This window comes from Vipera ursinii (genome assembly GCF_947247035.1).
Source record: "Vipera ursinii genome assembly, chromosome: 2".
Classification (NCBI taxonomy): Eukaryota; Metazoa; Chordata; class Lepidosauria; order Squamata; family Viperidae; genus Vipera; species Vipera ursinii.
The window spans coordinates 76,168,432-76,194,481 of record NC_139513.1 but is presented as its reverse complement, the minus strand read 5'-3'; the positions used below and the strand labels follow the sequence as shown (position 1 = coordinate 76,194,481).

The window sequence follows — 26,050 nt, the reverse complement described above, 5'->3', positions numbered from 1 at the left end:
AAACAAAACTGCAAATTATTTTCTCCTTCCCATGTCAACCACTAAGCCAGATATAAAAAGCCTTAAAATATGATCTTGTGTCTTTCAACAAAGAAGACAATGAACAGAGTTAATTTTGCAAGAATTATCACAATCATAGGAATCTTTTCTTTCTACAAACTGATTCTTCCAGTCACCTACAATGGTGGGAGCAGCCAGCAGGCTGTGACTGCCTGAAATGGATCATAAAAAGTACATTTGCTTTTGCCAAAAGTTTATTTTAAAAATCAAGATCTGAAGCATACCAATAGTAAAACTGAGTAGTGACTTCAGATAGTAAACAAAGTTCCTGAATGGGTGTCAGCAAAAGGCAATGCCAATGACATTATGCTATATTATGCATATACAATATGAGTCACAATCAGGATCAGAGTTTCAAGTCAGTAGATTAAAAACCCAATGTTCAGATTTATATCAGTGCACAATCATCAAAACTGCCTGTATTTAGGCCAGATATTTTAGCCCTCCTTCTGGTTTAGCTAAAGGGTGGAGTACTGAATCTGATCTATTCACAGGGAAAAAGGAAAGCCCATTCATTTTTAAAAGCATAATTAAACCTTGACAACCTTGATTACACTCTCCATTACACTGTTTGATGGCTGAGACAAAAAAAGAAACTGTAAATCTGGGGTTGTGTAGCCTTTCCAATATTAACTTTTTTTTGCAGTTTCCTACGTTCAACAACTTCATTTTGGACCCAATGTCAGTTGAGAAATCTGAATTTCCCTTTTTTTAAAGCACTAAAAGGTAGCAAGCCCATCATAGTCACTAACTGTGTGGGAACTGTTCAGTAAATATTTCCCATTATGGGCTCACCTTCTGTGCTTGAAACAGCAATGCCTGCATTTTAACAACCAGTAACGATGGAAAGGGAACAGAAATAGATTGTACAGTGAGTTCTGAGCCCAAGAGAAATGCATTAGATCTCATGTGCCTTCTCATTGTGTTAAATAACTAATTTTTTAAAAGGAACTCAAGATGGAGATTGATCATCATACTCCAGAGGAGTTCATTCCTCCATGTCGTCAGAAAAGAGATACAAGTCCATATCACAAGATTGTGTGTTCTCTTAAAAATAGCTGTACCCTAAAATGAAAAATTCAAAAATTAGATCTGTCACTCAGCCTAATGTCTGCTTAAGCATGAAGCTCACTTGGAGGTGTCATTAATCAAGGCTACAATCTGAGCATTTCATGCACAGGCATAGAACATTTGCTTCCGTGATTTTTCATATATGAGAGAGGTAGGTATGTGCAAACATATGCCTATTTGAGGGAATATTACCACATCTTTGAATATTGGCAACCAGTGTCATAATATATTTATCCTTTCTGTTCTATTCATTTAGAAGGAGGCAATAACAGAAGAGGTGAAATGACCATCTATATCAAGATTCAACTTAGACCCTAAACAACAAATTTATCACTTGCAAAGAATATTCCATTAATCCTGATATGGGGAAGTTCAATTTCTAGAAAATAGCGATGCTTTCACCCACTCCTACCTCTATATATCTTTATTACTGCACGTTATATTACATCTTTTTTAATCCTCTACAAATGTGCAGAGGAGTCCCATGGGCATGAAGGATGGCAAAGGGTATCTTGCAGCAGGCAGACAAAAGCTGGGGAAGAGGGTGTGAGAAAATTGGAAATTGGATGAGTTGTGATAAGCCAGGACTGAGTTCTTTCGACTGAAATGTAATAATCTTTTTTGTGTAAGGAAGTTGCTCCCCTATCTTAATCACCCCTGAAATGAGAAGACATCCGCAGATACTTGAATCAAGCTCAGCTCTTGCTAAATAGACAGGCACAAGCATACTGTTTTCTTGGCAACAGCATGGAAGTTCCTTGCCACTGCCTTCTTCCAGGATGTTTTTCTAATTTCCCGGTCTAGCCTACAGCCCTGGAATTCACTGATAGTCTCTCATTCATTCAACCAGGGCTGAATCTGCCTAGACAAGGACATTCAAGGGCTTCAAAAACTCTGCACTGCTATTACCCATGTAATTATAGTCCACGTTAGGAAGGCAGATAGAAGGATATTATAGAATTTTGGTCAAAAGGTCCCTGATATTTAAAACATGTTTAATTATACCAATTTTAGGTTTTAGTTTAAGCAAAAGTAATCTGAAAGTGATCCCACCCCAACTAACCAAACAGCAAAAAAAAAGATTAACAGATATCAACACTTAAAACCACAAAACAAGATCGTTACAATGATGGAAACACATTAATGACATAGGAACACAGATTTAGCCAAACACTTGGACAAACAAGATGGTCTTTAGCTCATATGAAAAGTTAACACTACAAAAATTTGGTAGCAGCCATAAATAAACAAGAAGGGAATCACAATACTGGGGGCATTTGCATCACTAAGACCCCTGACTAGTTGCAGAGTAAATGTACAGTAATGGTAACTTTTTGGGTTGTTAGCCACCCAAAGTTGTGTGTCATAAGATGGGTGGCCTAATAATCTTTTAAAATAAACAAATAAGATGGCATCCCCACTTCAACTTAATTGCTGAACAAATATATAAAGATAATCCAACAGACATCCAGGTTGCAACTATAATAACAGGGACCATAACTTCGTAGTGATGAAACCAAGAATACTTTCTAGTGAGGACCAACTGAATTTGGCTTTGATAATTCATTCATACATTCAATTTTATAGCTACCCATCTGAATTTGGCTTTATGTTCCCCAATCCTGAAAAAGGCTGCATTTAAACATATATCCCTATAATAATGGAAGCATTTTGCTCTGGGCTCCCTTTAAACCAAAATACTTGAAAAAGGGAATTGATATGGATGCTTTACTTGATTTAATTTTAAGAATATTAATGGTAATCATCAAACTAGTGGAATCAATTTCTGCAGTTTTGAAAAGAATAGGTCACTCGGTCTTCTTGAAATACCCACATGTCCTTCTGTCTCCTCACGCAGGAGGATCCTTACATGACTGTCAAAATATTTTCCCGACATTGCTCTTCACAAATTCAGAAGGGGGTGAGTATCCAGAATATGTGCAGTGCAACACACAACAATCAGAGCAGTAAATATTTAAACATAAAGCACTGCTGGTGATTAATTACAGACAACAAGAGGAAAACACTGAGCAAATCCATACACGCTCGCAAATCCCTCAGATATAAAAATATTTACATGCATTTATTAATGAGGCCTTTTTAAAGCTCCTGCTGTAAAATCGTGTGTATCTTCATGGAATTCTATAACTAAAATTGTCTGAGTATGTTTAGCATGACAAGCAAAGGTTTACTAAAAAGTAATCAAAAGCATGGTGATCCATGTGAAGGGAAAAAAACTGGAGAGAGTGTGAAGCTCTTTCATATTCTCTGAATTTTTCTTCCCTATCTTAGGACGGTGTCTGTGTGTGTCTGCTTAGTTTGATAATATCTTCCCTAATCAGGAATCTGAAAGAACTGAAAAGTATGCATTCTCATTTTGATTGAGTAATGGATTTCTACACTATCAAAACAGATACACGTGAATAAAGTACTTTACCTAATAGAAAAGACATGCATTTGCCACAAGATTTAAACTTTTGAGATGCGTTATTAAAGCCTTGATTAAAAAAGCAGAATATTTTGAATGTTTTAATGAAGCTCTCCTGGAAAGTAAACTGGATGCCAACTTTAAGGGTGCTACAAAAGTTAAACGTCTACAGGTAATCATCACCTAATGACCCTAATTAGAACTAGAAATTACAAATGAAGTGGTTTTAGGTGAAACATTACGTGACCATACCACTTAGTGATGGCAGTTCTAGTAGTCCCAGTTGCAGTTTTTAGGCAAGGACCACACTGTCATTAGGCAAAGTCCTCACAGCTTTGCCCTGCCAGGCTTGCCTGGCTACAACTCCCCCACCTCATCTCTGCTGCCTTGGATTCTGTCACCACCTACCTGTTGCCCTCAACTTTCACCCTCTTCTTTCTCTTGTTGTTGGTGAGGTGTACTGCTTTGGCCCTTTGCAAAGCCATGGAGAGGCTCCTGGTGGCAGCAAGGGTTGGTGACAGCAAATTGCAGGGTGGCCAGAAGGGCAGAAATGATGGGGAGGGGAGGAAGAGGTAGGCAGATAGAGGGAGTTGAAGTAGACACTGCAGTCGTAAATGCTGGTGCCCAAACTTTGACCAAGTGGCATGGGGCCACTAGATTAGATTAGATTAGATTTATTGAATTTATATTCCGCCCTTCTCCCCAAGGACTCAGGGCGGCTCACAACAAAAAATTTAAGAAACATGGAATACAAAATTTAAAAAAGAATTAAACAATAAATGTGATACATGACAATTTAACTCAATAAAAGCCAAATTTAAAAAACATAGTCAGTCCAGACCCGCTTGTTGGAATAACCAAATCTTCAGGTCACGGCGGAAAGACCGAATGTCAGGAGCCGTCTGCAGCTCCGGAGGTAGTTCATTCCAGAGGGTCGGCACGCCCACAGAGAAGGCTCTCCCCCTAGGGGTCGCCAGACGGCATTGCCTAGCCGACAGCACCCTGAGGAGGCCGACTCTGTGGGAGCAAACCGGGCGATGGGAGGTTGATAATGGCAGCAGGTGGTCTCACAAGTACCCCGGGCCTAAGCCATGTAGGGCTTTAAAGGTTATTACCAGCACCTTGAATCACACTACAATTGCTGGAACTTTGAGGACCAGCCATAACTGTCATTAGTTCGGCACCGTTATACTTTTGAACAGTGCTAAATAAATGGTTGTTAAATAAGGTGTACCTGTAGTACATCTGTTCATAAACAGTTTGCATCCAGTATCACAGTATTTTCCCAGGCACCTGCTGTTTTAATGTTTAAGCTTCTTGCTGTTTGATTTTTATTTCACTGAGAGCAAAGAGAGGCCTATACGTTTGCATCCTCTGAGAATGACACAATTTAAGTATTCCAACTAACAACGGCAGATAACTGGACAAAGAAAGACACTATTCACTGTCTTTTAGATTCTTGACATGGTTCTTTTTGTAGTTTAATATATTTTTTAAAATGTGTTTTTAGTTCTATAAGAATGCTCAGTAAAGCCAAGAAAACAGTAAGCTATAAGCACAATCACAGTTTCACTTAGTGACCACTGGATTTTAGAAAATTGGAATATTTAACTCTGCAAACTTCATTTATACCAAGATTCCTCTGATTTTAAATACTGAGCTGCTAACCTTTGCCTGGAATACCTCCCCAACTTCCAAGACTGAATCTCATTTGCTTCTGCAAACACAACGTCGAGGCTGAACGCTTCTGCTGTTTCCGATACTACAGTGAGAATAAATGAGAAACATTCCTTGAAGCCCCTGTCAAGGATTGAAACAGGTAGCCATTCAGATGGCAACAAGAAGCAAAGGATATGTAACTAGTTAGTTATTCCACTCGAAGAGGTGAGACAGAGGAAATTAATGGCAGCTTATGATGGAATGCAAAATGAAGAAGTGCAAACTGTAAGTAAGCCATAGGTTCATGACTTGCTAGAGCTAACCTGCCAATCAGCAGGACCAGACTTCATTCTGTTGCTTTGCAAGAACGGGGAAATACTGCTGACCTTCCCAAACATTACAGTGTAGAATCAATAGGCTACAAGCACAAAGAGGGACTGCAAATTCAGACAGGAATTGGTCTGTTTAGAGTGTGATGGGGATGAAATTCATTTGCACATTTTTCCAGCGAACACTTCTTAAGCCCATGTGCAAACTAGAATGCAGTGACTTCAAAATCTCCACTTTTCCACATTCACAGCTGGAGTTTACCATCTGAAAAAATACATATATTTGTGGGGAATTGTAGAAAAAAAATAATGGACAGAATATGTAGTCTAGAAAAATAATACAATTGGAAATACATTTCTACACAGGGATTCTTAAGAAAAACTGGCATGGAAGTTGATGAAAACAAACACTGAACAGTATTTTTTTAAAAACAGAGCCATACTCTAATTGAGATGTGAGCTTACCCTAATAGGTTGAACAGTGCATTTATGCAGGAGAGCTGTGTTGGTAAAGAAGGTGGAGAAAAGTCAGCAATAATGCAAATTGCAGGTATGCTTTCCACCCACATCCAGCACAACTCCCACTGAATCCTGCTACATCATTCATCCTGGCACCACGAAGCCAAGCAGAGTCAGGAAGCCAAAAAAAATGACACTGACTTTATCTTCAATCTGACTTCACTTGGAAATCTGTCTTATGTCCAGCACAATAGTACAACACTAGCTGGGGAAAAAAGAAAAATGCCTCCCTGTTCCCCTGCCACCTTGCTTCGCTTCCCTGCTAATTCTGGAGGATGGTAATTTTTTCTTCTATGACTATCGTGGAATGTAGCAGGACAGTCAAGGTAGAATTGGTTGCCCCATCCCTTCTTCATGAAAGGTCTTGACAGAAAGCCTTACAAATACAAAAAAAAAAAAACCTAGCCTGGTACAAACCACCTTTTACTCTCTTTAGCTGACAGGGAAACGCTATGCTAACATTCTTCTCCCCTTCCCTCGTCATTGCGCTATAACTCATTATTTCACGCCACAATAATGCTTCTAATAATGTTTCAAAACTTTTTTCTAGAGCTGAAGCATCAAATATCCAGAATAAATATGGGACTAAAAAGTTTCACTTAGCATTTGAATAAGTATTGATGTGATATCTATATTGCTTGTAGTTATTTTATAAGAGTTAAAGTGCGATAGATTTAATAGTTTATTGTAGTTTGCATATGGTAGACTATGATTGTTTGTACTTTTATACCTTGTATTTAGCTCTGGGAAGTCGGAGAGGGGGAGGGAGGGAGGTGTTGGGGAGGGTTGGGAAGAGGGGAGGGGGATGGGAGGGGTTTTGTTTTGTTGTGTTAAAAATAAAATGTACTGTAAAACTTTTCAATAAAAAAATATGTTTTTAATTATTGTTTTAAATTGGGCATTATATTTAATCGTTTTTTAACTTGTATTCTGTTTTTATATTTATTGCCCTGTACACCGCCCTGAGTCCTTCGGGAGAAGGGCGGTATAAAAATATAATAAATAAATAATAAATAAATAAATGTCATCTTCCAGTTGCACCTCCTATTTTGTTCTACGATGCTGTACCCGATATCCCATAATATGCCTTTTATTTCTTTAGATTTAAACCCTTCTTTCCTTCCAAAGTTTGGGATGTCATATACCCTTCATCTCCCACCCTGTTCCAAGTATTCTCCTCCAAAGAATTCAGTGATATAGATTAAGCTGGGGGGGGGGGAAAGATTGCTAATGAATACATCTTAAGATAGTAAGCCAAGATATTAGCATAACTTTTGGTTGCTCAGATGATCCTTCTATATATGAATAAATCAGTAAACCAGGAAATCTTCCAAACGTGGACTTTATCTGAATAGGGATATTAACCAAGTTCAAAGTACAGAAACAAATACTGCCTTGTTCCGGAGACATTTAGTCATAGTTCCCTGACTCAGGAAAACTGGGAAACTGTTAACACAGAGAAGATTTCTGGTTTCAATAGAAGAGAATGTATGTAGCTCAGGGTTGAAATGTGAAGTCACTGGTGCTCTCTGAGCATGGCACCAGATTCAGAGAGCACCAAGGACTTCACTTTCTGGTTTGACCATTCATTCATGCACATAGCCAGTGGTTTGACTACTGACTGCCCAAAGTTATTCATAAGATACATAACTCTTATTTTAACACTGCAACTGCACTATATGTCTGTAACTGCAACGTGCAATTGGCTTATGAATCTGACTCCTTCTACAGTATATTGAACATGAGATTTTCCATTCTCTGAGCCAATCATTAACGAGATATTCTCAATTAAAGCAGAACCATCTAGATATTTGAGAGGAGGAGAAGAAAAAAACTAGGTTCTTCTGAATAAGCAGATAGCTCTAGTATCTCTGCAAGGCATAAATTAACTGTGGTGGTGAACAATATATAACATGTAATCTCCAAAGAAAAGCAAGATGCTGCAGGCAATAGACAGGCAAGCAGATACTAATCCTACACCTACAGTAACAGGATTAAAACTGAGCTAATGAACCACGCCAAGCAAAAACGGTATCACTTAGATCAACATTTCGGAGACCAAGAGCAGCACTTAGCATTATTTTGCAGGGATTGGGAGGGGGATGGGTTTGAAGGTATGTTAACTTCTTAAACATAATATAATATGCCCATCTCAAAATGAGAGAAAACTCTTTGAAGTGGAAGATCCCAGTGTTTGGGGAAATAGAAAGATTGCTCTACTGTTTTGAGCACTTGAGTCTCTTCAGATATTCCTGTGTGGAAATATCGAAAAGCCTTCCAAAGAGGACTCTTCAAAGCACAGGTAGACAGACTGTAATCCTCCAGATAGTAGCAAACCATAACTACCACCAGTTCCACTCATTTTAATGGTGAGGGATCTAGAACATCACACGTTTGCACCATGCTTTAAAGCTACAGGGAGTGCAGAATTATTAGGCAAATGAGTATTTTGACCACATCATCCTCTTTATGCATGTTGTCTTACTCCAAGCTGTATAGGCTCGAAAGCCTACTACCAATTAAGCATATTAGGTGATGTGCATCTCTGTAATGAGAAGGGGTGTGGTCTAATGACATCAACACCCTGTATCAGGTGTGCATAATTATTAGGCAACTTCCTTTCCTTTGGCAAAATGGGTCAAAAGAAGGACTTGACAGGCTCAGAAAAGTCAAAAATAGTGAGATATCTTGCAGAGGGATGCAGCACTCTTAAAATTGCAAAGCTTCTGAAGCGTGATCATCGAACAATCAAGCGTTTCATTCAAAATAGTCAACAGGGTCGCAAGAAGCGTGTGGAGAAACCAAGGCGCAAAATAACTGCCCATGAAGTGAGAAAAGTCAAGCGTGCAGCTGCCAAGATGCCACTTGCCACCAGTTTGGCCATATTTCAGAGCTGCAACATCACTGGAGTGCCCAAAAGCACAAGGTGTGCAATACTCAGAGACATGGCCAAGGTAAGAAAGGCTGAAAGACGACCACCACTGAACAAGACACACAAGCTGAAACGTCAAGACTGGGCCAAGAAATATCTCAAGACTGATTTTTCTAAGGTTTTATGGACTGATGAAATGAGAGTGAGTCTTGATGGGCCAGATGGATGGGCCCGTGGCTGGATTGGTAAAGGGCAGAGAGCTCCAGTCCGACTCAGACGCCAGCAAGGTGGAGGTGGAGTACTGGTTTGGGCTGGTATCATCAAAGATGAGCTTGTGGGGCCTTTTCGGGTTGAGGATGGAGTCAAGCTCAACTCCCAGTCCTACTGCCAGTTTCTGGAAGACACCTTCTTCAAGCAGTGGTACAGGAAGAAGTCTGCATCCTTCAAGAAAAACATGATTTTCATGCAGGACAATGCTCCATCACACGCGTCCAAGTACTCCACAGCGTGGCTGGCAAGAAAGGGTATAAAAGCAGGAAATCTAATGACATGGCCTCCTTGTTCACCTGATCTGAACCCCATTGAGAACCTGTGGTCAATCATCAAATGTGAGATTTACAAGGAGGGAAAACAGTACACCTCTCTGAACAGTGTCTGGGAGGCTGTGGTTGCTGCTGCACGCAATGTTGATGGTGAACAGATCAAAACACTGACAGAATCCATGGATGGCAGGCTTTTGAGTGTCCTTGCAAAGAAAGGTGGCTATATTGGTCACTGATTTGTTTTTGTTATGTTTTTGAATGTCAGAAATGTATATTTGTGAATGTTGAGATGTTATATTGGTTTCACTGGTAAAAATAAATAATTGAAATGGGTATATATTTGTTTTTTGTTAAGTTGCCTAATAATTATGCACAGTAATAGTCACCTGCACACACAGATATCCCCCTAAAATAGCTATAACTAAAAACAAACTAAAAACTACTTCCAAAAATATTCAGCTTTGATATTAATGAGTTTTTTGGGTTCATTGAGAACATGGTTGTTGTTCAATAATAAAATTAATCCTCAAAAATACAACTTGCCTAATAATTCTGCACTCCCTGTAAAGTGCGCTAATGAAAAGTTAATCCAGATGAATATCAGAAATAGTTTTCATTAGCTGAAAACCTCTGAATACAGTCAGAAAAAGAGGGCTTCTCAAGCCTCATACTACAGTATAAGACCAAGGAATCAAAAATCATACCGACTTCAATAAGGAGTTAAAAAGCAAAATTATGGATATGATACAGGATCTAGAGAACTGTGACAGGAACCCCAGCCTTCTTTTATAAGAGTTCATTATGGCACAGTCGACAACTTGGGACGTTCCCATAGGCTATTGCTCATCTTCCCAAATCCATGTCTAAATCAAAACAAATAAGAGCTATCTTGTTATTATAAACTTCCATATTATATCACACATATTGCGAAACCAGAATTTAAAAATGGTTTAATACGACACAAAAACCCAGTTTATATGTAAGATAAGTTCACATATTACACCAATCTCCAAACTATTCAACTTCATTATGACTTAGTAAGAGCTGTGATGTAAATTGTTTCCAATGCACAAAGCTTTCATAAACCCAACCATATTCTTCCAAGTCTCAGATGTTTGCAAATAATAGTGCCAAGTCTTTGTACACCCTGATAAATATGCTAATAATATAGAGATTGAAAACCAATGACAAATATGCAGTATGTAAGTCTTATGGGTATTTTAACATTCCTGTTATTGTATATTGATCTCTTTTATTGATTTCTTTCTGCTCTGAAATCCATTTATAAAGGTATACAGCAGGTTGCAAATATTTTAATTAAAAATTGTTTCAGAATTAAAGGACTATCTCTAAAGGACTATTCCCATCGCCCAGTACGCTCACACAGAGAAGGCCTCCTCAGGGTACCGTCAGCTAAGCAATGTCGGCTGGCGACCCCCAGGGGGAGGGCCTTCTCTGTGGGAGCGCCAGTCCTATGGAATCAGCTCCCCCCTGAGCTTCGGATGGCCCAAAATCTCCAATCCTTTCGCCGCGGCCTCAAAACACTCCTTTTCCACCAGGCTGACCTGGACTGACAGGCATTTTAATTAATTATATTTACAATTTTTAATTTATTTTTAGTTTTTAATTTTAATTTATTGCACAGATGATTTTAATTTTATTTTTATCTTAATTTCTGTACTTATTATGTTTGTTGTTAGCCGCCCTGAGTTCTTCGGGAGATAGGGCGGGATATAAATCCCATCAATCAATCAATAAATAAATAAATCTCATTAATGTGGTTGGAATAGGGTAGACTGCATTGTGAAATTCAAGAGGCGCTTAGATAGACTCTGGGTTTCTACTTGATAGTCTTGACCTAAACTTTACACTTTTGGGGCCCAAGTGTATTGTTTAAAGCATGAAACTACTTAAACCAACAGCTTCTTCCACAAGAAGTGCAATTAATTCTTGTTCCAATTGCTTTTCTTCCTGAAGGAAATTGTTTTGCTTTGAAGAGTTTCATGGAGGGATGAACAATAAGCCATAATTTAGTGCTATGACAGAGCCTAGGACAACATGGTACAGCCAGCATGAAAAACGAGATTATATACTATTGTATTTGTTTCCCACTACCCCCATATTGTTTTTATGCACTGCCCACTGCATGAATCAGTTTTGACATTGCCTTTCCTGGGAGAATCAAGACAATAAAAACGACTGATTCAATCTGGTTTCTTCCAATAAGCTATAATTAAAAATAAACACATTTACCCTAGCAGATCTGTTAATGACAAATTATTGTTCACTGAAATTGAAAGCAAATGCCTCAATTTTCCTTTTGTTACCACTATGAAGGAACATGGCAAGATGAACTGAACACTTTTTCTAACAAGGTACTGATTTATTTGAATGCAATTTTCTTGTCTATCCAAGCAACTTCAACTCCCAGAATTCCCCAATTAGCATGTTCCCTAGTTGAGAAACACTAGTCTGTAACAATAATCTCTCCACAGACCACATAGATATATACTCACCCACATAATGCATATTAAAGGCCAAATACTTGTATTGGAAGAGGGGATTGTTGTTTAGGCTACTTCTTTGGATCTGCTGGAAGAAGGAACTGACATCCCATCGGTATAAGACATCCAAAAGCATGATGCTTGGCACCCGTAAGGCCACATTCAACATTGCTTCCAATTTCTCCTTTGCAGCCATGCTGTTTCTTGGTCGTGATGTGGGACTGACTGTAAAGAATCCAAAGCAGCAAGTAAGTTTAACAGTTGCCATAGATGTAATACTGATGAGCACTGTATCTATTTATTTTAAGATTTATCAGGCTACCCAATTTGCTGTGTGACTCTGGGCAATGTACCAACAATAACTATCTAGCAACAAATTTATAAATACAAAATGTAAAACAGTAACCAAGCACACAACAAAACAACCTGCGGCAGGGGGTGCTCCCACTCAATCGACCCCTAATAATTGGGGAGAGGGCCAAGTCTTAAGGACTTTCCAACAAGCAAGGAGAGTTGGGGACAACTATATATTGGGGGGAAATCATTTCAGAGAGCAAGGGCAACCACAGAGAAGCTTTCTAGATACCATAAGATGCTAAAACCCTCAGGGGGACATGTGAGTCTCGCTAATGTTCTTGGGAGATCTCTCAAGTAAGCCAATCCTATGCCCAGTGTTACTAGTATCTTGAATCATACCCAGAATCCGACTAGGAGCCAGTGCAGCTCACAGGATTGCAATATTTTGTGGTATAACAAGCTGATCCCATAACTACCTATAATGCTTTAATAGTCTAATTGGGAAGTGACCAAAGTGTGAATGACCATGAGCAGGGCCTCCAAGTTCAGGAATGAGTGTCACTGGTGCACAAGATCCAATTGTGCAAAGGATCACATGGTCACTGCTGCCATCTGCTCTTTGAGTAGGAGTTGAGTACAGATTGTTCACCAAGTTTGAATAGGATAGTGTCATCCTATCCAGAACCCTAGAAACTCTGCAACTTCCAAGTTCAGAAAACCCCAAACCCATAGCCACTCATTCTTAACAGAGTTGAACAACAACCTCTTCTTCCCTATCCAGATGCTCCCAGCTTCCAGACACTGAGAAAGGACTCAGCACTTTTACTTGGGACAGCTGGGGACAAAGACATACAGCAAGGTATCATCAGCACCGAATCCTGAACCAATTTATGATCTCCCCCAGTGGCTTTACATAGATATTAAAAAGGAGGAAGATAAGGCAGATTCCTGAGGAACATGGGCCTAGGAGTCAACAGCTCCCATTTCACTAACCTAGTAGGAGAACCATTACAGTGGCCCTCACCACAACCAGAAGTTTACCATGGTCAGTGGTACCAAAAGCTGCTGACATATCAAGGAGAGCCAGAAGAGATGCACCACCTTCACCATGAGCTTGCCATAGGTCACTGACAAGCACCACCAAATATTCTCCACACCATTCTCAGGTTTGAATTCATTCAAAATTCTGGGTACCTCCAATGAACATTCTCACATAACCCTAGAATTTGTCAAGCTAGTCTTCAAAAGGAAGCAGAAAAGCTGAGCTTCTATTTTAATAGAGCACAGCTTGAATGAATAGTAGGTAAAGTCACAGCACGGTGGAAGACAAAAAACTACTGTAGTAAAACCGTAAGTATGGATGGAGATATATTCTAAGTCATGGGTGTCAAACTTCCGGCCTACGGGCCAGACGCATCATCAAGAAACCGCACCCACCCCATCGTCGGCAATGGAGAAAAAGCTCTGATACGTCACGCGATGTCACGTGACGGCGCGAGTTTGACGTGTGTGCTTTAAGTTATCTTTGCACCCCTGAAAATAGTCAGAATAAAAACATCACTAAAATAACAAAATGGAAGCATTCAACTGCCTCTCATCACTACTGCGTTTCCCTCAAGATATGAAAAGAATTAAATGATTATCTTTTAGATTAAAAAAGCAAGCTTGCAGATCATAGTCTTTATCACATGATACAGCTTAAGCTCACTTGAAAACTCTTTGAATGTTGTGGGCATCCTCATTAAACCTTGTCTTCATTCTAACAATCATTAAAAAATGCATTTTGTTTTAGTTAAGGCACAAGTTTCTGTTCCAATAATTTGCTAATGATGTTCTGCACTGCTTAGAGTTGCTTCCCTTATCTAATCTGTAACTGCCACATTCAGATTGATTTCTGGAGGAGGGGCACTGGAATAAAGAAAATACAGGAGCTCCATGACATCAGGGTCTTCAGTTAGGCAAATTTAAGGGAAACCAAATAGTGTGAGTTGAGTCCAATGCTAGCATGTTTATCTACATATTGCAGTTTGTTGAGCCCAGGAATTTATTTTTTTATTTATTTATTTATTTATTTATTTATTTATTTATTTATTTATTTATTTATTTATTTATTTATTTTTTATTTTCTATACCGCCCTTCTCCCGAAGGACTCAGGGCAGTGTACAGGGCAATAAAAGCATTACATACAAAAGTTAAAATAAAATTAAATTAATTAACCCCTAACAATAAATAATTAAAAAATACCCCAACCCCTTAAACCAGGCCGGCCTGTTCAAATAAATAGGTTTTCAGATCACAGCGGAAAGAGCGAAGGTCAGGAGCCATCCGGAGCTCAACCACTAATTGATTCCAAAGGGCTGGCGTGCCCACAAAGAATGCTATCCCCCTGGGGGCCGCAAGCCGACACTCTCTGACCAACGGCACCCTGAGGAGGCCCTCTCTGTGGGAGCACACAGGACGAAAGGAAGATGACGCCGGCAGCAGGTGCTCCTGTAAGTAATCCGGACCCATGCCATTTAGGGCTTTATAGGTAATCACCAGCACCTTGAATCTCACCCGGAGGGCAACTGGAAGCCAATGCAGCTCGCGGAGAAGAGGCGTTACATGGGAGTATCGGGAGACCCCCATCACAACTCGCGCGGCCTCATTCTGCACCAGCTGAAGCCTCCGAGTGGTCCTCAAGGGCAGCCCCATGTACAGAGCATTGCAGTAGTCTATAGGAGAGGTCACGAGCGCATGAGTGACTGTACGCAGGGCATCCCGGTCCAGATAGGGTCGCACCTGGCGCACCAGGTGAACCTGGGCAAAAGCCCCCCTGGTCACAGCTCCTACATGGTCTTCCAAACTGAGCTGTGAATCCAGGAGGACACCCAAGTTGCGAGCCCTATCTACGAGGGTAACACCTCACCCCCCATGGTTAAAGATGGAATGAACTGAATTTCCTGAGATGCCGGAACGTACAACCACTCAGTCTTGTTGGGATTGAGCCGAAGCCTGTTCCTCCCCATCCAGACCCAAACCACCTCTAGGCAACAGGACATCACATCGAGGGCATCACTGGGGTGGTTTGGGGTAGAGATGAAAAGCTGGATATCATCGGCGTACTGATGATATCCCACTCCAAAACCTCGAATGATCTCCCCCAGCGGCTTCATATAGATGTTGAACAGGAGAGGCGAGAGGACCGACCCCTGAGGAACTCCACAAATGAGAGGCCTCCAGGCTGACCTCTGCCCTCCTGTCAGCACCGACTGCTAACGTCTCAGGAGGTAGGAGGAGAACCACTGAAGAACAGTGCCCCACACTCCCAACCCCCTGAGACGCTGCAGTAAGATATCATGGTCGATGGTATTGAAAGCCGCTGAGAGGTGTAATAGGACTAGGACAGAGGAACATCCCCTGTCCCGAGCCCGCCAGAGATCATTCACCAGCGTGACCAATGCCGTCTCCGTGCTGTACCCGGGCCTAAAGCCCGATTGGTACGGGTCCAGATAATCCGCTTCCTCCAGGAACACAGGGAGCTGATGCGCCACCACGCTCTCAACAACCTTCGCAAGAAAGCGAAGGTTGGAGTCCGGACGATAGTTATTCAAAATAGCCAGGTCCAGGGCAGGCTTCTTGAGGAGGGGCCTCACCACTGCCTCCTTCAAGGCGGCAGGAAAGCTACCCTCACTCAAAGAAGCAGTTATCACTGCCTGGAGCCAGCCTTATGTCCCCTCCTGAGCCGCATAAACCAGCCAGGAGCAGCACGGGTCCAATAAACACGTGTTGGAGCTCAGCTTCCCCATGATCCTGTCCACATCCTCCGGAGTCACAGGGTCGAACTCATCCCAGATAACATCACCAAGAACGCTCGTGTCACCTCCGTCAGACTCTGCCCAAACCGGCCCGAATACGAGCGATTTTGTCCACCAGATGTTGGCTAAACTCCTTGGCACGACCCTGCAAGGGCTCCTCCCTCACCTCCTGATTAAGGAGGGAGCGGGTCACCCTGAACAGGGCGGCCGGGCGGTTATCTGCGGACACGATGAGGGCAGCAAAGTAATTAGACTTTGCCGCCCTCATCACCACGAGATAAGACCTCGTAGAGGACCTTAGTCGCAATCGGTCAGATTCAGACCGGCTGGATCTCCAACAGCTCTCTAGGCCCCGTCTCCGATGCTTCATCTCCCGGAGCTCAACGGAAAACCATGGAGCCCACTGGGATTTGTGCCAGGTCAGGGGCCGCATGGGTACAACGCGGTTGAGTGCCTCCGTGGCTGCCCTTTCCTAGGCTTCCACCAAGGCATCGGCTGGGCTGTGAGCGAAGGCGGCAGGCGGGGCCCCAAGCACCACCTGAAACTGCTCAGGGTCCATTAGGCGCCTGGGGCAGAACCATCTTTTCGGTTCCGTGGCCCAGCAATGGGGTGGTGGTGAAAAGGAAGGCCAGCTGCAAAAGATGATCAGTCCATGACAGGGGCATAATAATTGGAAAACCCCTACCTAGATCATCTAACCAGATAGAAAAACAAAATCGAGCGTGTGACCCCCCCCCATGAGTCAGGCCCTGAATTACTTGCATCAGGTCCATGGCCGTCATGGAAGCCATGAACTCCCGAGCCAACTCTGATGATCCCCCCAGGGATGGCAGATTAAAGTCCCCCAAAATCATAAGTTTAGGGAACTCAATCACCAAACCCGAGAGGATATCAAGAAGTTCAGGCAGGGCTGCTGCTACGCGACTGGGCGAAAGGTACACCAGCAGCAAGCCCAACTGAGCCCTAGGGCCACATCTCAGGAGTGACTCACACCCGGATATCTGGACAACGGTGGCCTCCCACGGACATAAGGTCTCCCTCACAACCACTGCCACACCCCTGCCCTTACCCTGTGCCCGAGGCTGGTGGAGCACCCGGAAGCCTGGAGGCCAGAGTTCAGTCAGAGGGACACCTCCTCAACCAAATCTCGGATGAGAGGAGCCTTATTAACTACGGACCTGGCGTTACAATACACAAGCCTAAGCTCAGGTGGCTGCTCACCCTCGTTCCCAGAACCACGGGTCGAAACCAGAGAGTTGGAGCTCATCACCACTTGGGGACAATGGGGACGCACTCCCGGATGTCGATACAGCCCTGTGTACAATCGCCTGCTGCCATTCCCAGACGTCGTGGAGATAGAAAATCCCACACCCCACTCCGGGGCCCCAGAGACGCCCAACCCAGGCCCCATCCCACCACGATCTGTCCCGAGCCTGGACTGAACAGCGGTTGGTGGACACCCCCCAAAATCCAACCAAACCCGCAATCCCTCCCCCCTCCCTAACCTTTTAAAATATTTTGATAAAAAGCAAACCAGGAGCCTCTTATTAGATTTATACCAGAGGCTCCTATCCCTGCCCAACTATCTCTCAGGGTCCCAACAATTGGGCCCATCATCAAGAGGAGAAGTAGAGAAAAAGGCGGGTCACACCCAGGAAGGGGGGGCACCCCTGAGAGCGAATAAGTCCGTGCTGGTGTAATATAGGCGAGCCAAAATTGTCCATGCAAGTCCAGCAAAGGCAGTCCCATGATCGATAAGGAGGATCTAAAGCTAGAAGGTAGATAGATCTCCAGTCCGCCTAACCAGCTCCACTGCCACTCTAGCTGAGTAACCTCTGAAACAGGTCGGCCACCGCCCTCTCACGACGGTCACAGGTCTGATCAGGGAAGCAGCCTGGAATACACATCCAGGGTAAGGCATACCCCCCATAGATCTCTCACCTCTAGGGGGGTAGCAGATGGCACATCTGAGCCACACTCTCACAGTGACTCAACACCCGGGTCCTTCTGAGTCCTTTGGCGTCATGGAAGACAGAGAAATTAGGCAGCTATTGACCAAAGGCATAAAGGCCTGCTGAATAACATAATAGAAAGATGTCCCGGCTGCAAAAGTTCTTCTCTGTATCAGGAAAAGGTCAGGCAACAAGTGGGTCCAACACCGGCCGGCGGAATACCAACAGACTCGAATCCAGCACACCCCGCCATATCAAAGGAGCCATAGAACCATAGCTCCAAGATGCAGTTGGCAGGCCAATGTTAGCCTAAGCAGGCCAACACTCAGCCCGACAAACCATGCATCCATGGTTACATTAGGGCAAGTGGGGGAAAAAACTAAAATCCCCACGAATCTTCCGCTAGGCCACGAACTTGGTCTAGCTAGCCTCACGGAGTGCGGGCGACACAAAGGTGACCTGTGCCGCCCGACGGTCAGCAACACGAACCGCCAGCACTCCAACTCCAGGCCGTGGGTCCCCACGTCGGAACGGCCGCGGCACTCCAGCTCACCTCCCCGCCAGCTGCTCCAGACGTTGCTGCCATTCTTCCGCCATTCCAAGCGCCGTTCTAAGCCACTGCTCCATAGGCTCCGAGAATCAGCTGGTCGGAGCCTTGCAAGCCGCGGCTCTTCCGGGCTCTTCCAGGTTCAACCGAGGCCCTTCTGAAGGTCGCCAAAACTCACAGGGCCCATTCCAGGTATGGAGGACTATACCACTACAAAAAAGCGGTGTCGACAGCCATCCGTCCTGGTCCCAACACAGAGGCAAAAACACCTCCGTAGGACTCCCAGGGTCGCCAAAATAGCTGGAACTCCTCGCGGAGCTTGGCCGAGCACATCCGCCATCTTGGGCATGCGCAGAATAGAATTTAATATAATTCACAGGTAAGACGAATTTCAAATAGTTCCACTATAAAAAGCAATAGTTCACATGGAAGCCTCCTTACAAAAGGACATGCCTTATGAAGCAAAGCTAACTTATGTCATATAACTTGGACCAGCCATAAAAAACACCCAATGTATTTATTTTATAATGTAAAAGGCTGCTCAATTGTACATACAATGAAGCTAGGTGATGATATCAACAATGGGGTGAATAAAAATCAATTATCTTTAAAAAGGGGGGTTCTATTTAAATAAGATTTTAAAACTTTTGTGTATCATATAAATGAATGTAATCAGGAACATAACATTTAATAAATATTCTGTAATACTTTCTGAAATGGAAATTTTTTAAAAAAAATCACTGTAAAATGGGAGGAAGAAGGCACCGTCCTGAAGTCACATGACCACAATCTGTGCCATTTTTTGCCAGTTTTCAGCATTTTCTGTGTGACATAAAATGGCTGGCACTTACAGATATGAACCAATTACTCATATATGTATATACAAGGTACCTTAGTTTACAGGCATTTAATTTTAACCAAGTTATTACTTCAATTAACACTGATTCTTTTGCCCTGACTCCATCTTTATTAAGCATGTGGCTTTTAACAGGCATATATATCTGCAGATATATGCATATACAAGAGTATAAATGTGCTCATTTATTCAGCCAAGAAAAGTCTCCAAAATTAGTTTCAGCCAGAGCTGAGAACTCTAGGAACACAAACAGGAGAAGTTGAATATTCAGCAGGATTTTTGTCTCTGTTATATTGCTATTTCTGTCTATTCTTGGGGAGGATGGGAGAGATCTTACATTCTGCTTGATAACAGATCTCTTTCTAAAAGTTCAATGATAAAGAAGGTCAATGAATACAGGGATTTTGGAATAATGGAGGAAACTTTGGGAAGGACTATGGCTTTTGAACATATACTGTATATTCACAGCCAGGACAAAGACATTGAAAACAAAATACAAAGTGAATTCCTACAACCTGATCCTGAAGATTTGAGGGATAAGCTTCTGGTATATCAATCAATTCTAAGCACAACAACATGCCATAAAACAGATCCTATTTGGGGCATATTTTCATGAATAGTTATAATTAGGGGTAAGAAACATTGTCCATTAAATTTATCTGGAAAAAAATATGATTTATTGGTCTATATTATTTTCCTTCTAAAAACCAAAATCTGCAAGTACTGCTGAATCCTGAATATAAATTTGGGTTACATCAAACAAAAATGCCTTTTTATTGAGTCTTCCTGGCTTGAGAAAAATTGGTGCTTAAACTGTAAAATGAAACTAGAGATTTAAACCATTATTTATACCAATCTGATTTAAATCTACCCTAATTCACAGGGCAGCTGCCCATATTCTGGAATCTTCTAAGCTCATAGAAAATGACTGAGCAAAAAGCCTTTCACTGATTCATTAGTTGGAGCACTAAAAAAAGTCCCCAAGGTTTTTATTTAATTTTTATTCTGTGGAACACTCAAGAGAAGTGGTTCCAACGTTGAAGTAAGCCGTGGGCACTACGTTCTCTGTAGTTTTAAAGGTATTTCTCCTTTTGGTGACATCACCTCCATAGCGCTCCCACCCTCCCATCCAGCACACAGTTGGGAAAGGATTGAATTACTTTGGCCAAAAGTTTGAATTGTTTGCAAAAAGCTTTTGAAATTAGGTCAAGAAACCCATATATAATAATAGTAATAATAATAATAATAATAATAATAATAATAATAATAATAATAATAACAACAACAACAACAACAATAATTTATTTAAACTTGTATACCGCCCTATTCCCGTAGGACTCAGGGCGGTTTACAGGGAAAAATTAAAAATACACAAATACAAAGTTAAAATTGATTAAAACTAAAATTAAATTAAGTCCCTGAATTTAAACTAAAACCCCATTAATAAATAATTAAAACCCCTCAGTCTGGGCCAGACAGCTCAAAAAGCCAAGTTTTCAAATCCCTGCGAAATGAGCGAAGGTCGGGGGCAGTCCTAAGCTCCATGGGAAGATGGTTCCAAAGGGCCGGCGCGCCCACAGAGAACACCCTTCCCCTGGGGATAACCCGCCGGCATTCCTTGACCAGCGGTACCCTAAGAAGGCCCTCCCTGTGGAAGTGCACAGGACGATATGCTGGCAGCAGGTGTTCCCTTAGATAATCCGGACCCAAGCCATTGAGAGCTTTATAGATCATTACCAGCACCTTGAATTTCACCCGGAGGGCAACCGGAAGCCAATGCAGCTCATGGAGAAGAGGTGTTACACAGGAGTATCGGGAAACTCCCATAACAACTCGCGCAGCTGCATTCTGCACCAGTTGAAGCCTCCGAGTGGTCCTCAAGGGCAGCCCCATGTAGAGAGCGTTGCAGTAGTCTAGCCGGGAGGTCACGAGCGCATGGATGACTGTGCGTAGGGCATCTCGGTCCAGATAGGGCCGCAACTGGCGCACCAGACAAAGCTGGGCAAAAGCCCCCTTGGTCACGGCTCCTATATGGTCTTCAAAATTGAGCCGTGAATCCAAGAGGACGCCCAAGTTGCGAGCCCTATCGACGGGGGGTAACACCTCACCCCCCATCATTAGTGGTGGAACAACCTGGTTTATCCGAGATGCCGGTATGTACAGCCACTCAGTCTTGGCAGGATTGAGACAAAGCCTGTTTCTCCCCATCCAAACCCGGACCGCTTCCAGGCAACGGGACATCACGTTGAGAATAATAATAATAATAATAATAATAATAATAATAATAATAATAATAATAATAATAATAATAATAAGAGAAGAGGGAGAAGGAGAAGAAGAAGTAGTAGTTGAAGTTGGAAGGGACCTTGGAGGTCATCTAGTCCAACCCCCTGCTCAGGCAGGAAACCCTATACCATTTCAGACAAATGGCTGTCCAGTCTCTTCTTAAAAACTTCCAGTGTTGGACCACTTAACACACTGTTCCTGTATCCATCTCTCCCCTGGCCCATTGTTTGTTAAATTATCTTCACGTTTAAGAGAAAAAGGGAACTTTTCACTCTCTTCTTTCTCTGTCTTCAATAAATCTTCATTCTCTTCAAATATAATGTATGTTTGTTAATATTTATTGCCAGCTATTCTAGCATCCAAGACAAGATTTTTGTATTCTTACCTGGAACCATTTGAGAAAACCAAACTACGCAGCACTATTTGGCTGACATGTGCAAATTGTTTTAAACATCATAAATAATAGTGCTACTAAACTGGCTCACAACATATTTCAGAGCAGGTTTTTTTCTCTCAACAGGACAAATAGAACTCAAAAGCTAATTCTGGAGAACTTCTGCAGTGCAAAAAAGCAAATAAGAAGATGCCTGTTGAAACAGTTCAAAAACCTGCAAGATTCTGCCCCATTTACTACCTTTTGCCAGGTGTAGCTACTATGGTTCACTGAACTGACTGAAATAAAATAGAAACATGTAATAGAGTAAGGTTGTTCTGGGCAGCTTAAGAGAATTCAGTACAAAACATAAAAAGAAAGAAGATATAATAATACAATGTTTAGCTACTAAAGAAACATTATTAAACAAACCAAACTCATTGCATAGTTCACAGAATAATGTACAACTTCTTGACAGATAATCAAAAAGCATTTATAGGCAGCTATTTAGCACAATACTTTAACAGTAAGGAATCATTTTCTAATAAAACTAAAATGGATTACTGTTTGCCAAGACTCTTTTTTTAAAATTCCATTTATATCCCGCCCTTCTCCGAAGACTCAGGGCGGCTTACAAGCTTAGCAGTAGCCTTCATTCTATGTATATGCCTGCTTATTAGGGCTTTCACACACACACACCCAAGCGGCATTATTACAAAGTCAGCTTAATTACCCCCAACAATCTGGGTCCTCGTTTTACCTACCTTGGAAGGATGGAAGGCTGAGTCAACCTTGAGCCTGGTGGGATGCGAACCTGCACTAATTGCAGGCAGCTGGTGTTACTTAAGGAGGCATTAGCCCACTGCTCCACCAAGGCTCTTTTGCTAGACTACTGCTTACAGTGCTTCCAAAAGAAGGCACACCCTACCATGTTCAGATCTAGAAGAATGAAATGAATTATTTCAGCAAATATAAGGGTGTGTGTGTGTGTGATTGGGCCTCCATTGTGACAGGGTGTTTGATGTTTAAGCTCCAACTAACTCTGTCCAACCTTTTTGCCACATGCTGGATTCTACTTGTAAACAACCCTAAGTAAATAAATTGACTTGGGAAATTTACCCCCTAACCAGAAATCCACAAAATATGCTATCACTTATCAGATTATTCTGATAATTCCAAAGCTACAGCAGCATTTCACCTTGCTGGTTAAAAAACTGAAGCAGTTTGGATCCCCAGGGATTTGTTAGGCAGCCTCTGTCCAGTGACAGAAAGCTGGTTAGGACATTTCAACCCCCATGTTAGATTTGTAAAATGTCAATGTACAAGGAGAGGGAAAATGAACATGAGAAAGGTGCTATCCAAAGGGGTTTTTTGCCTGGTCTGGGGAATTAACCACCTTCTTATGTTGGTTACTACATAATTTTAGTATGTTAGAGCTTACATTTGGATGTGAGTTTTTCTGCTTGTAGCACCTACCCAAAATCATCTTTGTTAACATTCTGGACATCCCCCAAGACAGTGCTTTTTTTTATAAGACGAAAGGTGTCAGAACTCATCTTGTTAATCTTTTATTTAAAAAATTATATATTCGGTTCTTAACATAAATTTAATTTATTGTATTTAAGGCTAATGTTCATAAATTTTACACTAAAAATTAAAAAGATTTTCAATTCACCAATGATTTTTTAAAATAAATTATTTACCTTTTGCATGTAGTCAATCACTGTACACACACACACACACACGTCAGTTGTGTAACAAAACATAACGGTCACTGCCTGCAGTAAGCACTCAGCGCTTGACCACATGACCAATCACAAGCCGGGCAGTGCCACAAGCCGAACGCCATCACAACCAACACAAAGTATGCAAGCATCGGACTCAACACACAAGCACCGTAGCTGACCTGCTACGCTCAACAGGGAGATTCAAGTCCACATGGACCAAACATCAAATTTTCAAAAGTTACTTTTAAAACATGGAAAATCCAATGAAAAAAAGGTGCCGGAACTCTGTTCCGGTGCACTCTATGACAAAAAAAGCACTGCCCCAAGACCTGGTTATGTCACTAGACCTCAGGGTCCCAGGGAACCAGAGATGTTCTTAGACTGCTCCAGTGTAGTTGATATATTCACTCTCTGTGTATGGTTTGTACATTTCAAACTTTTAATATTCTAATTTTTAATACTGCTTTTTATATTTTTATAATTACTGTTTTTATATATTTGTTGTTTTATTCTATTTCCCCCTTATATTACTTTTCTCCAGCAAGGCTGTTGTGCCCCAAACAGCTATTAAAGAAGTAGAATTGTAGCAAACAAGGAGCTTCCCCACTATTTTAGGTAGAACTGCAGCTGAAAAAATTTCTGCTCATTATAACACAGGACCTTTGCAAGCGACCATTCCCATAAGAAAATCAACAACTATAGTAAAACTATCAGAGATGCTTGCTTTTGAGACTCAAGCAAACTAGAGGTCATACCCCCAAACACAGTTACAAACATAAAATTTGTGTTTTAATTGGTTAAAGAATATTACCCTTGAGAAGGGGAAACCAAGATTCAGATCTCTACTCCACTACTGACTGGGCTCACCAAATGATTTTAGGCTAGTCATTTTCTCTTTCTTAGCTCAGCCTACTTTACAGGGTAGCTAATATGAAATAAATTTAGATAAGACCTTCATTCTTTGGCCTAGAGAGTTCAGAAAAAGCCATAACATAAATGCAATGAACAAAAATGGCAAAAGGTTCAATGATAATTTGCCTTATTGCACTTTTGCGCACATTCTGTAAATTTGCGCAGCAGCAGTTACTTCCAAATAAGTTGAAGATATCATCTACAGCTCAAATTTTTGTAGTGCATCCTGTTGTTTCCAAGATAGTAAATCTAAGATTGCAGTTTTGCATATCTAAAGTTAAAAGGGGGGAACTTACCACGTATTAACTGTTGTATATTTATAAGAGAAAATGGGGAAAATGTTAACAGTATAATCAGTAAAAACAAAAGCCCAACTATATCTGGGTCACTATTTTAAATTCTGTTCTGAAGTCTACTTCAATTAAAACAAATTTGAACTACTGGTTACCCCTTCTTTGTGTTTTCTAATACAGTTCATGGAATTACTAGAACATCACATTTTCCTTTAAACCAGTTCAACTCACTCATTAGCACATGATTCTTCGGTTCTTGCCAGGAAAAAAAGATACTACCTAATTTGAGGAAAGCTTTCCGTGACTATCTGCCTCACCACATAAACTCAGCGAACTGAACTAAATGGCCTCAAGTGGATTTTTTTTTTAAAAAAAAGACAATTAGAGGTTTCAATTTTGGAGAAGAAAAAGTGCTTAACAGAATTGATCTATCAAGAGCAGCAGGCAGAGGCCCTCCAACAAAGCATTTTTCCCCATAAGCATTCACTTTCTAAAATAATTGAACTTCTCCACTTCCTTGTAGACTTTCTGCACGTAATAGGAACGTTTTTTAAAAGGAAGGGAAATTACTGATGGTAAAACTCCCAACTATGGCCAGTCATCAACAAATGGAAGGCTTTTGTCCTGGTAGTCCCATGATCTGGAAAGCTTGGTTGACTTGGATATGGCTTTTATTTCTTTCCTTCACCAACTTTCCGATTTCAGAAACTAGTGGTTTTATCATTTAAGGAAACAGAACACCACAAGCGATGCATAATAAAAAATCACAACCAGGGTCAAAGACACACCTCCCCACGCCCTCAAATCAACCTAATTGATGGCTCTCATCGCGCGAGTCCAATCTCTTCCTTAGAAACCGAAGTCTTCCCAGCCCACGCGGTCTCTTCCCCGCCGCCGCCGCCCCACTTCCGTGCAGAATCGAGGAATTTCCCCGTTCTTTGCCTCGGACTCTGAATGCAACGCCAAAAGTCCTAACGTTTGTCAATGGGTTGCAGAACGCCCCCCCTCGTCTCGGGTCCCGGGGA

The 26,050-nt window shown here is 41.7% G+C and overlaps 1 protein-coding gene across 3 annotated transcripts in view; it reads right to left on the bottom strand.

The window, feature by feature from the left end:
* RNF145 (ring finger protein 145) overlaps nucleotides 1-26,050 on the bottom strand; it is a 75,907-nt gene that overhangs the window by 47,645 nt on the left and 2,212 nt on the right. Inside the window, exons 1-2 of one of the 3 annotated variants that reach the window (XM_083352263.1) lie at nucleotides 25,814-25,941; nucleotides 11,997-12,209 (exon numbers count right to left, since the gene is read on the bottom strand). In XM_083352263.1, the coding sequence (XP_083208389.1) occupies nucleotides 11,997-12,180 (184 nt within the window). In that variant the 5' untranslated portion in view covers nucleotides 12,181-12,209; nucleotides 25,814-25,941. Of the gene's footprint in view, nucleotides 1-11,996; nucleotides 12,210-18,584; nucleotides 18,712-25,813; nucleotides 25,942-26,050 lie in introns of those variants that run through there. The other 2 variants (XM_083352265.1, XM_083352262.1) reach the window with 2 other exon arrangements.